General features: G+C 42.7%; 1 protein-coding gene across 1 annotated transcript; it reads left to right on the forward strand.

Moving 5' to 3' along the window:
• The first annotated feature begins 304 nt into the window (after positions 1 to 304).
• MMP19 (matrix metallopeptidase 19) lies at positions 305 to 13,340 on the forward strand. The gene is made up of 9 exons (XM_063293524.1): positions 305 to 607; positions 2,180 to 2,268; positions 2,554 to 2,684; positions 6,524 to 6,739; positions 8,570 to 8,815; positions 9,952 to 10,077; positions 11,008 to 11,172; positions 11,568 to 11,695; positions 12,327 to 13,340. The coding sequence occupies exons 1-9, from the start codon at positions 509 to 511 to the stop codon at positions 12,552 to 12,554; spliced, it is 1,428 nt and encodes a 475-aa protein (XP_063149594.1). The 5' UTR covers positions 305 to 508; the 3' UTR covers positions 12,555 to 13,340.
• The last annotated feature ends 3,312 nt before the right edge of the window (positions 13,341 to 16,652 follow it).

Consider the following 16,652-nt stretch of genomic DNA (forward strand, 5'->3'; position numbering starts at 1 on the left):
ATTAAAGCATTTTTTTTTCAGAGACTAGGGTTGTCAATACAAACAACCTGGGCCTAATCCAGGGCTCTGAACCACATGCTGTGGCATGGACAATGGAACCCTAGGGTCATCAGGCAAACCATGTTTGAAGAGGGTCCCCACACATGGAACCGCCACTTTAAGAGAAAGTTTACTCTGCAAAATATTCTGCAAAAAAAAAAAAAGAGTGGGGTTATCCTGGCCTTGTGGTTGCAACATGTTTCAGTTGGAAATGACTCACTCCCGCTGTTTGGGAGATTTATAAACTTTGGAACGGGGAGGGAAGACAGGATGGACTGAGGGATCAAGGAGGGCAAAGCAAAACTTGGGCTGCAAAGAGAGAGAGAGAGAGAGAGACGGTGGCAAACAAGATTCTGACTTGCTTGGCCTCAAATCCAGAGCAGGAAGCATTTGTTGAAGTGCTCCGTGGACTTTCCTGGGGAGCAGTGCTGAGGAGCTGCCTCTTGCTTGGCGTGTGAGGAAACCAGACATGAGGGTCCCATGGCTGACGCTGCTGTTCCAGGTCTTTGCCTGGGTCCTCTCTGCCAAGGGTGCTGCTGTCAAGAGCATGGAAGAAAAAGAAGCCCTGGTAGGTTGGGCCCAGACCCCCCTCTGATGGAAGAGTAGAAGCCTCTGCAGTGGTGGACCATCAGGAGGAGACAAGAGGGGTGGGATCCTCAAACCCCAGACTTTTCTTCCTTCTGCCAAGGTCTTCAATCCCTGATTCATCCTTTCCCCAAACTGAGATGCTTTTATTCCAGAGCTTTATTAAAACTATAACGCTGGCTGTATTTACGAAGTGTGGGTAGTAGAACTCTTTCTGGCTGGGTTCACATGACACACTGAAGCACAAACAAGCCAACCATGTTTTACCCTAGTGGGTTGTGCAAAGCCAGCTTGTGTTGTTAGGTATGGTTCAATATGCCTTGCATTACCTAGAAAACAGGGTCAGTTGAGTAAGCCATGGTTAAATTAGCCATAAATAAATGTGTTCTGCCAACATAGCCACTCAAAAATGTTTATTTCCTGTCCCGCAGGAAAGGTTGGGGAAAGATTTTCCAAGTTTAAAAATATATAAATAGTTGCCTAGACCTTTTTATTGCTCCAAGAACCAAATGTAATATATGGAACTGGGTGGATAAAGATTGCATTGACAGGGTTCACATATTGTAATAAGCCATTACATGGTTCAATTGTTTTGGATTAGGACAGTGGGTGAATTCAGCCAGTCTTCACTTTTATCCCAGTCTTGGGCTTGCATCTATCTTCCTGGCTTTCAATGAATCTCAGGTTTTATCTGCCCAGTTAATCCATGTTGACTCAGTTTACCACAGACTCTGTTCTTGTGGCAAAATGAATGTCTGACTCATTTGTGAGCTGAAATTGCAGATTGAGGAGTTTTGCGGGTACATCCAAGGCTGCAATTTTGGCTCACAGCAAAAGAATCTGGTCTGATCAGGGAGGGACCACAGGAAGCAGCAGCGTGCTATTTATAATAATGTGTGCATGCCACAAAATGTGGAAATACTTGTGTGAATGTGAGTGTATTTGTGAGAGACACATAATGCCTTGGAAGAACTAAGGGGCCATTATGGATTGTCCTCTAAAATGTGCATCTGCGGGAGAACTCTTAGCATTTGTGCTCTTTTGCTTTTTCCGTTCACTTGAAAACAGGGAGGTCTAACAGGCCAAATATGTCCAGAAAAATGAAGTTGAACTGTGGCCTGCCAATCCAGCAGAGAGAGATTGCCACAGGACCTTATGGAAGTTACCCAGTGTCAGCCTCTCTCAGTAGACCAGATCAGGAAATCAACTCCACAGGAAGGCTAAAACTACCTTTATTACGTTTGGCTACAGTAACACAATCTTGCAAGTCTGACTGTGCTGGGCCTCCTCCTCCCCTTTATAGTTTATTCTCTTTGTAGAGAATTAGGGTGTCATCTGCCTGAGCTGCTTCTGAATGTTATCTTGCTGTTCCAGACTTTAAAAATGCTTCAGCCCCTTTTGCCTAAGTAATGGCTCCTGCCTATCTCCATCAAGGTCATTTTCCTTGTTTTCTACACCCAGTTTGCTAGGACTGGGTGTTGAGAGTACGTTTGTGTCCCAGTAAAATGTAGTGTTGGGGATGAGTTTACCTTTTACATTTCTTTCCCTATTTCAGGAGTTTTTGCTGCAATTTGGATACTTACAGAAGCCACTGGAACAGTTCTCAAATAAGTTCACAGAAGAGGAGATCGAGGTTGCTTTGAGGTAAAATGAAGACATGAGGGACATTAAACCAGAAACATATGGCTCAGTCAGGAAAACAAACTGAAGACTTTGGGCTTGTCCTGTCACTGATCTCATTTAGGTGACACAAGGGAACTACAGACAAGACAAGCACATCTTAGGCTACTGGAGGGGAGAGCATGGAGCATGTGGTTAATGTCCTGCAACCCCAGGAAATCTGGTCACTTAAGCAAACCAGGGTCCATGTGTTGGGCAACGATAACCACTGTGTGTCCTCTCTTCTCCCTCCTGCTTCTGCTCCAACAGATCTTTTCAGCTTGCATCAGGACTGCCCGCCACCGGGCAGGTGGACATGGCAACCCTCTCCCAGATGAGGCAGCCCCGCTGTGGTGTGGATGACTCCTTCAATGAAAGAACCCTCAAATATCGCCTCTTGGGTGAGCATCCCCTAACCTGCTTCCTTGAGGCCAGGCGGCAGGGATCCGGAAGGATCTATGTCCAAGTGGAAAGGCCTGGACCTAGGGAGAATGTCCCTGGGGCTGCAAAGAAGGGAATTCAGTTGCCCTGAGATGCAGATCTCACCCTTGGGAATTCTGCTGTTTGAAATACAGGGCCCTGTGTTTGTTTGCATCAAAGGCCGCTCTGAGGCTGGGATTTGCACAATAGAGAACAGATCATCATTTTCAGAGTGCTTGCTCTTAGGTAGCCAAAATGGCACCACCCACGCACAGAAAGGAGCTGTCACACTGGTGGGAGTCACAAGGTCTGCTGAAGTAGGGGAAAAACGGAGCCAGACACCCTCAAGTGAGGGAATCGTCCCCTCCCTCTGTTGCTGGCCCTCTTCTTTGAAGGACATTCCTCCCCAGATTAGATTGGCTCCTACCCTGCTGGTTTTCCAGAAAGCCATTAAAACCTGGTCCTTCCAGAGAACCTTGGAATAGATTAGTGATAAGGGGTGCTCCTGCTCTGGATTGGGGGTGGTGGCTATGCCTCAGGGCACTGTTGCTTTGTTTCTGTTTGGTTCCTGATCATTATTTTAATGGTGTTGTTGTTGTTGTTGTTGTTTTGCCAGCCGCTTTGAGCCTTGTTGGACTGAGTGGCATATAAATTGTAAGAAATAAACACATCAGCAAAGACAGCACAGGGTAGACTGAGCATGCTCAGTGAATATACTGTAGAATACTCAGTGATTATTGGAAGGTTGTCAGAGCACCGGCAGGGGAGAGTAGAATGGAGAGTTGGAATCAGCATTCTGTTCTACGCTGCAACATTTTGTTATTGAGGCTTTTAATGGAGCATGAGCTTTATATATACTATCTTGCCCACAAAAAACCTATGAAGGAGATGTGCCTAATGCCATATCCATGCTTTGCATGGTCAGACCAGTATTATATGAGTAAAGTAGGAATCTATGAGGCTTCCTACGGAGTGAAATCAGTGGCACTTTTTTTCTTGATAAGACCTGATTCAGTTTTTCAGAACAGAGAGCCAGCTCCAGTCACTCATGTCAGCAGTCCTTCCCCCTCTTAGTCCTGTGGCCTGTTCAAAGAAGGATTTATCTCATTTGTAAGTCTTCTGGGTGCTGATAAAGTAAGAAATGTGGGAGATGCTCCTATTGTTTCTTATCTTTCTTAATGCAAGTGAGATAAGGCTTAGCCTCTCCCCCAAGCCATCCCTTGCCAAAGGATTCTGGTGGATGTAGAAGTTCTTTTCAGTTTGGAGAAAATAAGAATTAAGAGGCTTGTGGTGTTTCTATATGTTCTTCAAACTTTATAATCATCAGCAATGAGCTAGAAAGTCTCTAATAGCAAGTGGGTATTATCACAGGCACCTAGTATGCCAGTAAAATCTGTAATTGCTGGGTTAAGGCGTTTTCCATGATGATCCCTTCCCATTCTGGTTATGATGGCAGGTAAAAGTATATTTTCTCCCACTTTTTAAAATCAGACTTGAGTTAGGAAAGACATTTTACAGGGTTTTTAAAAAATTATTTTCATTTTAATGATGGGACACTGAGGCCAGAGTAAAAAATCAGGAGTCTGATATGAGACTGCTACCATAGACTAACACAGCTCTCTTTTGACAGTGAGGCCAGTAGAAAGGTGGGCAACAGTTAAATGGAAATTGAAAGCCAACACTCTGCAGCCTATCCTGAAACTTGGGCCCCTCACCCAAACTGAGATTTTCTGTGTTAGTCAAACAGGGTTTGATCTGAACCAAGTACTAATGAGGCACCCATCAGTGCTAGAGTCAAGGACATGTTGCCAATCAAGAATTGATATTGTAAATCATGCGTTACTTATTCATTTACATTATTTTTATCTTGCTTTTCAGTGTTAAAAAAAGAAATCCCCAAATAGTTTACTGTCAGATGTTTGAGGAGGAGCTTGTTAGCTTTCTGCATGTGGGAAGCAGATCATTGAGTTTATGCTACTCCAGAAAAAATTCCTGCATCCACAAAGAGAGTACATGTAGCAGCATGCAAATCTGCATAGCTAACTAGTATCCTTCATCCATTTGGATATCCTTTCTGCATCAGCTTGTCTAATTAAAGACATTGCAAGACACATGTTTTAAGGCAGACAGTCATTTCGACTTTAAGACCGCCTCTGCCCTGTCTGTGAATTTCCTCCATGTAGATTGATAAAAAGTGTGTCAAGCTTGGCTTGCAGTGACTTCATGGACAAGTCTGTGTAATTTTCTGGGCCATAACATGTAGACAATTTTTTCCCTGCCTTTTTCCGTGATGTCTTTCAATTTTCCAACCAGCTTGCAGCCCAGGGATTCCCTGATAGTCTACATCCTAACCAGGCCCAATTGTAAACTGACCATGCAAATAAAAAGCAGTTGTTTGTTGATGCATATTTTGGCAAAAGATAATTGACCACGGGAAATGATCCAGTGTTCTGGATCTCTTCCCTTGATTTGCTTCTAAAGATCCCCAGAAGTAGAAGAATTTAACTCTGGCCTTGAGATGAAGGAGGGAGAGGAAAAACAGTTGCTCAGGCCTGGGAAATTAGAAAGCAGAGGAGGAGATTCAGAACAGCTCCACCTTGACCTCCTTGTCCTTAAAAAGGGGCAGTGAAAGTTTTGGACAGGCTTTCAAGATTTTGTTAGCATATCAAACAGGGAAGTCGCTCTTCTGGAATCCCAGTTATGTCTGTTCCTTAATCAGGCCTGTCGCAAAAGGCTGATACTGGATTTGCCTGGGAAGCATCCTTGAATCCATTCCTAGCTGATGTGTTTGCCACAAGCCAAGAGTTGCAAAGAGCCAAGATTAATTAACCAACCAACTCCACCCCTAGTATGAAAGGAATGAACATGTGGATCTGACCTGAAGTGGGAATTAGGCCCAGCTTGTAGTGGTGTGGTTGTAATGGCCTGTAAGCCCAGTTTTACTCATGTTGACTGTAAAAGTAAGTCCAAATAATTTCCTTAGGTTATTTCCAAGTAACAGTTTCTGTGGGGTTCCATGTTAGTCTCTTGCAGCCAGAATAACAAAGTGATACCCTAAAGACTAACACCTTTATTATCAGATAAACTTTCGAGTATCTCAGTCAGATATATGGAATACAGTTCTAAAGAGATACATTTGAGTGTCCCAAGACACTTGGTTATTTTTATAAAAGACTAATTTCTCCAGAAAGACTCCTTATTGAACTTACTGACACTTAATTTACCATTTCTGTCCAAAGGAATTTTGTATCTCTGTCTCTTATCTCTCCTTCCCCTTCTAAACAGCTGTGTTCGTTCTATAAACTTCTTCTCGGAATTATATTTCAGCTATCTTGACAAAATAGACTGAAATCCATAAAAGCTTATGTGACAACAAATTTGCTGGTCTTTGACCACAAGGCTCTTTCTTGTATTCCCAAATAAATGTGCATAGAATTGGAGGCTTAGTTAAAGAATATTCCAGAAAACATGGGACTATGATAAAAGGGAGTAGAGCGGAATGCTCCTATAAAGGGTTTTAGCCATCCGTGACTTTTAGCAGCATACTGGATTCTAGATTTTCCCCTCTGATTTTCAGTTTCAGTGTTTCCACTCAGATTTCAGTTCTCCAAGTGTGTTTGTGTGTGCACATGTGTGTGTGTGTGTGTGGATGCTTATGCAAACCTTGAGGATGCCCTGAAAATACTGATGTCCCCTTCTTATGTTTGTTTTGAGAATTCCCTCAAAGGCTGTGATTCTCCTGACCTTAATTTTGCCCTACTTCTGCAGGGGAGAAAGTGCTCAGTTATTGATTCCTCTGGTGCTGTGCCTCCTCCTACAGGTCGCTGGCACAAGAGGCACCTGACGTACAGGATCTACAGTTACAGCGAAGACTTGGGGACTACTGCAACACGCACTGCAATCCAGACAGCATTCAAGTACTGGAGCGATGTGACACGTCTCACTTTCCAGGAGGTGCGGACTGGCCGTGCTGACATCCGCCTGTCCTTCCATGGTTCTTCTCCTTGGGGCTGCTCACGGCCCTTCGATGGGCCTGGTATGGACCCAAGCAGGGCTGGGGAGGGCTCAGGGGGAGCTGGATGGAGTTAGAAGGAGAACAGTGTAGGAGAGGAAGGCTGCAGCAGAGGTGGGGTGGAGCAGCTGGCAAGGGATGATATAAACTGCAAGGCTGAATTGGCTTTATTGGCAGGAGTAGGGTGGTGTGAGAGAGAGTGGTTGGGGAACTGGGCTAGGACTGGGGATACCTGGGTTCAAATCCCCACTCAACTGTGAAGCTCACTGAATGACTTTGCAAACGTTTATCTCACAGAACAAAAGGGAAAATAATATACTGAAGAGAAACAGTTGATGTCGCCTCAAGTTCCAGGAGGAAAGATGGGTTATAAATGGAATGCATAAATAGAAGCTCAGTACCAGCCCTAGTGCTCATTAAGATGGATTGACTTTAAACCAAGATGACTTGATTTGATGGGACTTTAAATTGTCCTTCTGTAAAGGAATGTGGCAATAACCTTGATGAAGGAATGGATGAGCCTTAAGGGAAAAGAAACAGCAACTCAGTCCTGGGAAAATGGAAAGTGTGAGAAAGCAATTCAAAATAACCCTGCCTTGATTCTCTTGGTATAAGAGGGGGCAGAGAGAAACTCTGGCAGGCTTTCAATATTCTGTTATTATGACCTCCAGCAGTACAGTCATGTTCCAATAGCCTTTGCATGGTCTCTTTCTTGACCTGACCTAACTTGAAGGGCTGACACCTTCAGAAAGATTTGGCCTGAATCACTAAATTTCATCTGCTGGTCATTTCATATTGTAGTAGATATGTGAAATTATGTGTTTCTGCATCTTGCTCGGTCTGCTAATTAGCAGTTGCCCAGATGCAACTTTGACAGGGCTCCTTGAACTTGATTTGGTATTACTTTTTTACATCTACACATGAACTGCCACCATCACCAAGTTAAAAAGCAGCATTCAAGACCTCCATGTGAATTGCTTCAGATGACAAAAAAACCTGCCTGACGAAAAGCTAATCTCTTTGATAATAATTGCTCCAAAGAATGTCAGGTGTTTACATACTTGATCCCCATTTCGTTCTTACAACAAGTTTGTGAGTCAGAATAGGCAAGAGTGACAATGAATGGCTCAAGGTGGCCCTAATAACATTCATGGCTGTACATGAATTTGAGCTGTTCTTAGTCTAGCCAGTACATTACAAGGAATCTCTTCAGTACTGTAGAGTCAGAAACACTCGTAACAGAACCATCCTTTATCCAATAAGAAGAAGGAGGAGCAGCTGTCTGGGCAGGCTGTTCTCGAAAATACTACCCAGCTTTTTTGTTTTTGTTTTTTTTGGTACTTTTTAACTTAGCTCTTTAAAAATGCTCTATTTTTATGGAAAAAAATTAAATACTTGCTTTTTTTCCTTTTCTCTATAAAAATTCATATTTTGTTTGATATGGCAGAACCACATATCTTGGATTTTAAGCAATTATAATTTGCTTATTTTTCATGTTAAATCTTATCATAAGGCTTAAATTAATATCACTTAGTCTTAAATCAAACTGTTCAGCAGGCAATGCAATCAGATTGTTAAGAAATTGTATGTGTATTCCTTTCCTGCCCCATTTTGTGCCATGCTTCAAGCAGCAGGGGGAAAAATCAGACAGGGCCGTAGAAAGTCAGGTGCTTCCTACGGTGGTGGTGGTGGTGGTGGTGGTATTATTATTATTATTATTATTTTATTAGGACATAGAGCTCTGTGTTGTGCAGAGGAATTGGTAAAATAAGCCAGACTCAGATTTAGAACAAGATTTCCCAATGGAAAGCCTGACTTACAAATTAGTAACCTTCATCACTTCGTCTCTCCCAGGTCATGTACTGGCCCATGCAGACATCCCAGAATTAGGTACAGTCCACTTTGATGCTGATGAGCACTGGACAGAAGGGACTTCCCAGGGGGTTAACCTACGCATCATTGCAGCCCATGAGATTGGTCATGCACTGGGCCTGGGTCATTCTCGGTACTCGACTGCACTCATGGCTCCCTCTTACAATGGCTATCGGTCCCCCTTCCACCTGCATCGTGATGACATCGAAGGCATCCAGGCCCTGTATGGTATGGAACTCAGTAGTCCAGCACACCCACAGCTCCCTTTCCTTTGGCTCTAAAGATTGAAACTGATCCACCTTGGTGGGCATGCAGTTGGACAGGACTGCTATCCTTGCCTTTAGTTTGGTTGTTCTTAGTGGACTCAGCTGCTCTGCCCTGTTTCCTTGTGCCCTGACTTGTGTGGGCGAAGCAGCTGGAATTCCTAAGAAAGGAAGGTTGTGAATGCTTCTGGGAGCAGACAAGATGGGCTGGTTTGTGCCTTGGGGTGGGCCAGTTGTCACTTTCTGACCAGGCTCCTGATGAGCTTGCTGGAGTTGAAACAAAACCAGTGTAACTAAGCCATCGGTATGGATGTAGTGCTTTTTAAAATATATATATATATTGGATATTTTTGTTGTTGATTGATACTGTATTATTTCATTATTAATTTATTCTTAGTTTTTAACCACTGGGAATTTTTAAAGAATAGCATGTAGAATATTGAACATGTGATTCAGTGCAGTTATTTAAAATATTTCTACATGCTAACTTAATCTGGGAAGCATATGAGCTGCAGACTTATTATTCCCCTTTCATGCTGAATATGTTCAAGTCAGTTTTATATATATAAAAAAAGAGAGAGAGAGTGATGACTGTATAGGGAAAATGAGGAACTCCCTTGACAAATGATGAACTTTCACTTTATGCCATCCAGAAGATCTCACTTTTCACTGTTTATTTGCCATGATTCCTGAGTTCAGCTGCTTTCTTTTTCTCCTTTTCTTCTCCCCACACCCCACCCCATGGCTGCTCTCATGTTCTTCTCCTGGCATGTTCATCCCCTACCAACAGGGAGCATAGTTTCCCACAATGACAGTCCCAAAAGGGTCTGGTCCAGTAGTTTTGAAGTCACATGCAGAGGGTGATACAACCCAGAGGAAGCCAAGACTGTTGACAAAAGTGGCCTGGACTTCTTCCTGATGCTTTTCTGAATAATGCTTTTCTTCAGCCTAGCTTGAAAGCAAGTCAAAGAATCAATGCAATAGCAAGAGATCAGTGGTTAGCCAACCACATTGACAAATATCCCCCCCCCTTTTTTAATCCCAATTATTTTCCCATTTCTTTTAGGCTTGACTCTTAATTAGAATGAATTTTCTATACAGGTAAGAAGACTCTGTCAACAAATGCACCTGGGACCTCCCCGGCCCTCACTACGGCTCCTACAGTGGCCTGGAAGCCTAGCAAAGTCCCTGATCCCTGCAAAGATGAGCTGGATGCAATCATGCTGGGTAAGCCCCCTCTCGCTCATATCCTGGCTTTTGGAGCCAAACTTATTCTCCCACACCTTGGAGGAAAGGGTGATTGAAAATAGCCCCCTGAAGCTTTTCATGAATGCCTTTCCAGCCACACGTGTGGGCTATTTATTCCCTGGTTAGACTGTTGAGAGAGTGAATAGTAGAGTACAAAAAGTCAGTCTTGAACTCAGAAATGGAACAGAATTGAGAAGAGTACAAAACGTGTGAAGCCTGCCATCACTGAATTAAAATGCTGGAGGGCCACAGAAGAAGTGCTGCAGAGTGCAGCCTTATGTATTGGTTAGAATAATAATTTCTGTAGATTCCTTAGCAAAGGGAATGCTGAATGCATCTAATCCTTTTTACACTGTTGCTGTTATTGTTGTTATTTAATTAAATTTCTAGGTCATCCTACTCTAAACGACTCTGGGTGGTGTCACAGAATTAAGGAACAATACAGTACAGATGACAACATCCATAACATAGCAGTTGTTCAAGGGAACAAAGCCATCTGTCTATAACTCAGATGGCCCGTCCATCCATGTTAACCCAAGGCCTGAAGGAAGACCAGGTTTTTAAGGGACATGTAAAGAACCATATGGATCTCTGGATCTCTTGTCCTGCTTTATCTCTTGCAATAATGTGAAATAGGTCTTTAAAGTTCCTAGTAGTAAATCTGGGACATGAGAGCAAGTAATTCAGTAATCTAGCAAGTAATTTAGTCATTTAGTGAGTCCCTGTGACCATGTTAGGATTTGAAACTTGGTCTTTCTTCCAATATTAAAACTACTTAGCAAAATAGAGTACAGAAAGCAGAGGGTGGAAGAGGAGAAGAAGAAAGCAATGTTCTGTGTCCTTTCAGAAATAAGGAGCACACACTAGAGTCCAATTATTTATTTTTAATTCTTCTCTCCTACTGTTTAGGACCATATGATAAGACGTATGCATTCCATGGTGATTATGTGTGGACGGTGACTGATTTTGGTACCAACCACCCATTAAAGATCTCAGCATTGTGGAAGGGCCTCCCTGGGTGGCTGGATGCTGCTGTGTACTCTCCCCGTACTGGGCGCACTTATTTTTTCAAAGGTCTGTGCATTGAGATGAACCCCCCCTTCCTCGAATGCTCCAACTTGATCCCTTTTTACAGAGAAAGTCTTTCCAAAGGCATGTTCTACCTCCATTCTGTTAATGATGCCCCTTTTCTCCTTGCAAGGCCTCCAAAGCTAATCATAAGATAAATTGTAAATGTAATTGCCTCTGACAGGTCATTTTCACACTAGTGACTTCCTCCAGCCATTGTTAAGATGGTATGAATCTCTCCTTGTTGTTATGTTGGCACAACAATGGGTGGATAACTTTAGAAGACAGACAGAGTTGCTGACCTATGACCATAGATCTGTAGCTGCTATTACAGTAATAGTTTCAAACTGTATTTTTTACTGTCTCTTTTTAATTTGTATTCATGCCATTTTGGTTACCAGGTACTAAACTGTGGCGTTACCGGGGATTCAAGTTGGATTCCGGTTACCCTAAACCCCTCACTCGTATCCCAGCCAAGATAGATGCTGCTTTCTATTGGCCAAAAAACAAGAAGATCTTCATATTTAAGGTAAAAATAATGTACCTTAAGGGTTTAAGCCTATGGGTAGCATTGAGATAGAAGTCATTTTAAACCAAAAAGCTTCCTAAAATGGAAAATAATGAGTTTGAAGATACATGAAACAGAGATAAGCCTGGATTATTAGGATGTGAATTGTGCCACATCGTTTTTTGTCAGAAAACAGCTTGCTCCGTTGTGATTCAGATAGTTTTTGTAGTTGATCCTTGCAGCTTATGCATTCTTATTCTCCGGTATTTGTGGGAGGGAAGCAGAACTGAGTCTGTGAATCCAGAGTATATTCTAAGCACAACATATATTTTCTTAAAATGGGGTGTGACAGGTTGAGGATAGTTTGAATGTGTCACTAATAAGAGGCATGGGAGAAGGTGGAGCTGATTGAAGGGCTGGAAAGAAGGCAGTACAGAGAAGGGAAGTCACTTGCTTAAACAGACTTTCCTTAGTGACAGGAAGGAGAGACTATGCTCTTACATAATGGCATAGTCACTGATGATGATAGAAGGTTGGTTTGTCAGGATGTTGTTCTGTTCTTTTCTTAAATATTTGAGGAACACTAGAGAAATGTACCAAGGAACCGGGAATGCTAGGAAGGGTGTTATTCCTTCTCAATCTCTTTTCACAGGACACTGCCTACTGGCAGTGGGATGAACTGGGGAGCTATTTCACTAACACCCCTAGAAAGATCTCCACCCTTTTCACTGGGGCTCCATCCCACCTGGATGCTGCATTTACCTGGGAGAACCGCAAGGTCTATTTTTTCAAGGGACAGAGCTACTGGAGACTCAGTGACCAGCTTCGAGTAGAAAGAGGCTACCCCCTAAGCACAGCAGAGCGCTGGATGCTCTGCTAAAGCTTACAATGATGTTCTGGCTTACAACTTTCAGAGGCTGCCGTTCTCTGAGCAGTGAGATTTGTTGGTTTTTTAAGAGACCCAACAGCGACACCTTAAGGTGGTGCACAAGAGCAAGTCTTCTGAATAGGACCAATTTGGGCAGAGGAGCAAAACCTAATGACATTGTGGAAATTCTGTTTCTGCTGAGCTCCTTCATTGCAAACATACTTACTTTTTTTAAAAATGCTGGATTTCAAAAACATTCCATTTACCTCAGAGGCAACATGGCTGGCAGAAGGAGCTAGCCCAGCTTCAGGATACAGGAGACCTTGGAGACCATTCGTAGGAGGTCAGACTGTAGAATAATTCAACATTGGAGGGTTTTTTAAGGGAACTTTAAGGGCATTATAGAAGTATCATTCCCTGTTATATGAACACTCCTCTATGGCTGTGTCTGGTCAGACAGAGCTGCAGGGTTTTCATAACAGAATACCAACAGTTCACTTTTTCTTTATCTCTGTCAGAAGAACGGCTAAGCTTTTTTCCTTAAAAAACAACATGAAACCTGAAATGACAAGGAAAGTGTCTGGAATATCCTGGAGTAGGAGAGTATATCTCCTGCACTGTGTGCGTGCGCGCGCACACACACACACACACACACACACAGATGTCATTGTTAGGGCTAACTTTGGATTCCATGGTAATAATTTAATCTCATATATCTCACAGTGCGACCGAGGGCTAGAATGTTGCTTCCAGTTATGCAAAATATACTGGGTTCCCAATAAAAAAAGAATGTTGGTATGTATGTGTTTATGCTTTTTTCTTCCAAGAAAAGAAAATCTTTTCTGGTTTTGTTTAGTTGGGTACAGCCAGGCCAAGAGTTTTGCTGCCTAAGGCAGAGCAGCACAAGCTGTCCCTTCTTCTCCTGTGCATTGGTGTGTTCACAATCGTTATTTTAGTATCGGAAGCCGAAGATCCCATGAGCATATTTCGAAAGGTAAAAAAATACAGCAATTTAAACAATGAACAATCCTTTCCTCTCCATTTCACTTTGCGGATGAAGGAGGAGGAAGTGTAGTCAGCTTATCTCAAAGAGGCTATGCTACAAACAGGCCTGAAAATAGTTGTGGGTCGTTATTCCACATTCATGGTCCACTGTGATTGAAATTCTCCATTGAAAATAATTGGCTGGCAAGCATGAGCAACAGTAAATGCCAATCTGTCTTGAACACTCACAATAGTCTTCTGTTACCAATTCAGAGGAAAATACTAACCCTGCCAGAAAGTAGGTGGGATTCATTATCAGTTTTCTCAGAAGGAAGTGAAGGTCAGCTTGCAATTTCTGTAATACAATTCTGAGCTCAGTCTGCAAGATGTCACAGCACAGAAATCTCTTTTACAGTAGTGGCATTTTCACAGTGCTATTGTTTCTACTCTCCACTGCTGCCAGCTTTGCAACAGAGAACAATGAACAACCATCAGAACTGTTGCAGGTTCTACAGCAACAAGTCCCAACCCCACCCACTCCCTCCCACCAACACATCCTACATAAAGGGAAATAAAAGAAATGAAGCCAGACAGTCTGTTACTTCAACACCTTCGTGTCCGGCCAAAGAGGAAAATGGACAGAACCATGTCTTGTTTACCTCTGCAATCTTGCTTAAGCTACTGAAGGAAAGCTGCCATGCCAGCATTCCACTTGCAGGACCTGCTAGAGCCGCTAAAACACAGGGATTAGAGGAATGCCAAGACAAGAATTCCCCACAGATCAATCTCTTTTCATGACCCATCCCCAAGCTCCACATTTTCAAGTGAAAACCAGCTTCATAGCAGTTCTGCTTGCACTATAGCTAGAAGTGATTTGACTCAGCTTCTGAAGAGAAATGAACATGCAGTCTCAAGCTTCAGAGCCAATCCAGGAAAGGTACAAACACTGTGTGGAAGGGCCCTAGTCCAGAAGTGTCTGTCTCATTTACTGCTTCTCCTCTCCTGTCATCTCAGCCAGCTGGCTGGACTTGAAAGAAACCGTATAGGCAGTCCAATCAAGGAAGTTGTGCTGAATGAATGCACCAGCTCTTTTCCTACTTTCTAGGAATTTGAGAAGGCACCATATTGGGAGAGTAAGAGGCCAGCACATATAATAGGTAATCAAATCTGGTGCCTTTCTTTAATTTCCAACAGGTCCCAGGGTAGGAATGCGTGAAATAACTTTCCCACTGCATACCATCCAGGGCTGAAGAGACAAATGTAGTGGTTGCTCATTGGAAAGGCACACTGTTCCACCAACACCATTCCAGAATACTTTTGTCTGTCGCTAATTAAAGTTAAAGCAGTTGGAAGGAAAACGTCCAATCTGGTCTTCCTTTCTCCCAGTGTGGCTGAAAGCCATAATTACTTTTTTTTGAGAGAAGCGCATGTGCTCTTGCATGTCTGAATGTTCACCTTTCATGTTATTCCAAAATTGAAATGAGGAATGTTGGTATATCAGGACAAATAAATCCAAGTCAGGGATCCTAATCTGAATCTCCACAAAGGAGGCTGCTTACCACTTCAGTAATTCACTGCCCTGGTAGTACCATTTTTGGATTAACTTCTCCTGGCAGACAAGGCACAATTGCTGAGAGTTGGGTAGGTGATCTTGTGATCCTTTCCAACTTCATAATTGGGTGATTCTTCATAATTCTTCATCAGCTACAATTGGTTCAATCACACATCCATCATATAAAAAGACAGTGAAATTGCTGGTTGTCCTAGTCTGGAAGAAAGTCTAGTTTTATTAATAACTGTATTAAATAGGGAAGCATTTCTCTTTTGCACTTATGTTGGTGCATTCCAAAAGTTTCTGAAACATTTTGCTTAGGGACATGCATGTAAAAATTTTACAGATGTGTATCTGGCCCACGTTGCAAACAGACACGAGGACTATAACAAGGAAGCAGGAAACCTGCTTCAAATTTAATACACAATCAGGCAAACATTTTTGCAAGGGTAAATTGCTGGCTGTTGACCAAATTCTGCAGTACTATAAGCAGAACATTTGGCAAGTGGGAGAGAATGTCTAACCAACTTTTGGACTGGCAGCTGCTAGCTTATTCTTAGTTTTTGTAAACTAGTTTTATAACTAAGAGGCCACCAGGATCTATTTCGTTTTATTTTCTACAGCAGATTCACATTGGGCATTCTTGGCACCTGCCCACATTCTGGATTTGCTGCATACACATGTATGCACGCACACATACACATATTCTCTTACCAGCCATTCACCAAAACAAGGAGGCGGGAAACTGAGGGTGTCAGGGAAGTTAGAATCAGCAAAGCATGTAAAATTGAGCATGGTTCCATATCACAATTGGAGACAAGACTGTAGTAGTTTCAGAGAAATTAAATTTATGTATGAGGAAGTATTACTGTTTATCCTGAGGGCCTCTTATGATAGCAGAAGGTAGCCATTTAAATATCCCAGAATGCTTCAATTAAAATAGCTCCTCTCTGCTATCAGGTAAGTCCAAGGCCTAGAGTGGGAGGGAAGAGGACCAGACAGCATTTCATCCAGATTATGACATCCTTCAAGTTCCCTTGACTTCCTATTCTGCTTCCCCCTCTCAACTGGGTTAAGACAGTCCAATTATTTATCTTCCTATGGGGCAGCTTCTGCGCATGACAGTGATAAAGCTGTGTGGCACTGCAGAAATGGGGAACTACCAAAAAAAAGGTTAATAAAGTTTTTAATATAACAGTGCCAGTAGGAGCTGAATGAGGGATCAAAGAGAAGTCCGTATGGAGTACTGAGATTAAATGCTCACTGAAGCCAGATGCTGTTTTAACTTGAATGCAGAACGTAAGGCAGGTGTTTCAAGCTGCAGAACAAACACTTCCTTTCATTCATTCACTTGAATGTTAGTAGAGAAGGGCAGATGAAGTAGTTTAGCTACAGATTCCTATCTATCTCTGCAGAAGTGTCCTCTTTTTCCTGCCCTTCTCATGCAATTTTTTAAGGAAGACACTTGCTGCAGTTGCCTCAGGAGATGCCATGATGATCAAAGCCTGAGCAGAACTTCTTCAGAATATACCTAGGGTGATTAAGAATCCCTCACAGGTCTAGTGAAGGCCCCC

The sequence above is a fragment of the Candoia aspera genome, chromosome 2 (genome assembly GCF_035149785.1).
Source record: "Candoia aspera isolate rCanAsp1 chromosome 2, rCanAsp1.hap2, whole genome shotgun sequence".
In the NCBI taxonomy this organism is placed as follows: Eukaryota; Metazoa; Chordata; class Lepidosauria; order Squamata; family Boidae; genus Candoia; species Candoia aspera.

Bases quoted from the DNA above. Each gene is read 5' to 3' on its own strand.
- MMP19 (XM_063293524.1), top strand. From the start codon at position 509: ATGAGGGTCCCATGGCTGACGCTGCTGTTCCAGGTCTTTGCCTGGGTC. The intron at 2,269-2,553 runs GTAAAATGAAGA...CTGCTCCAACAG, and splicing joins GAGATCGAGGTTGCTTTGAG to ATCTTTTCAGCTTGCATCAG. The intron at 6,740-8,569 runs GTATGGACCCAA...CGTCTCTCCCAG, and splicing joins ACGGCCCTTCGATGGGCCTG to GTCATGTACTGGCCCATGCA.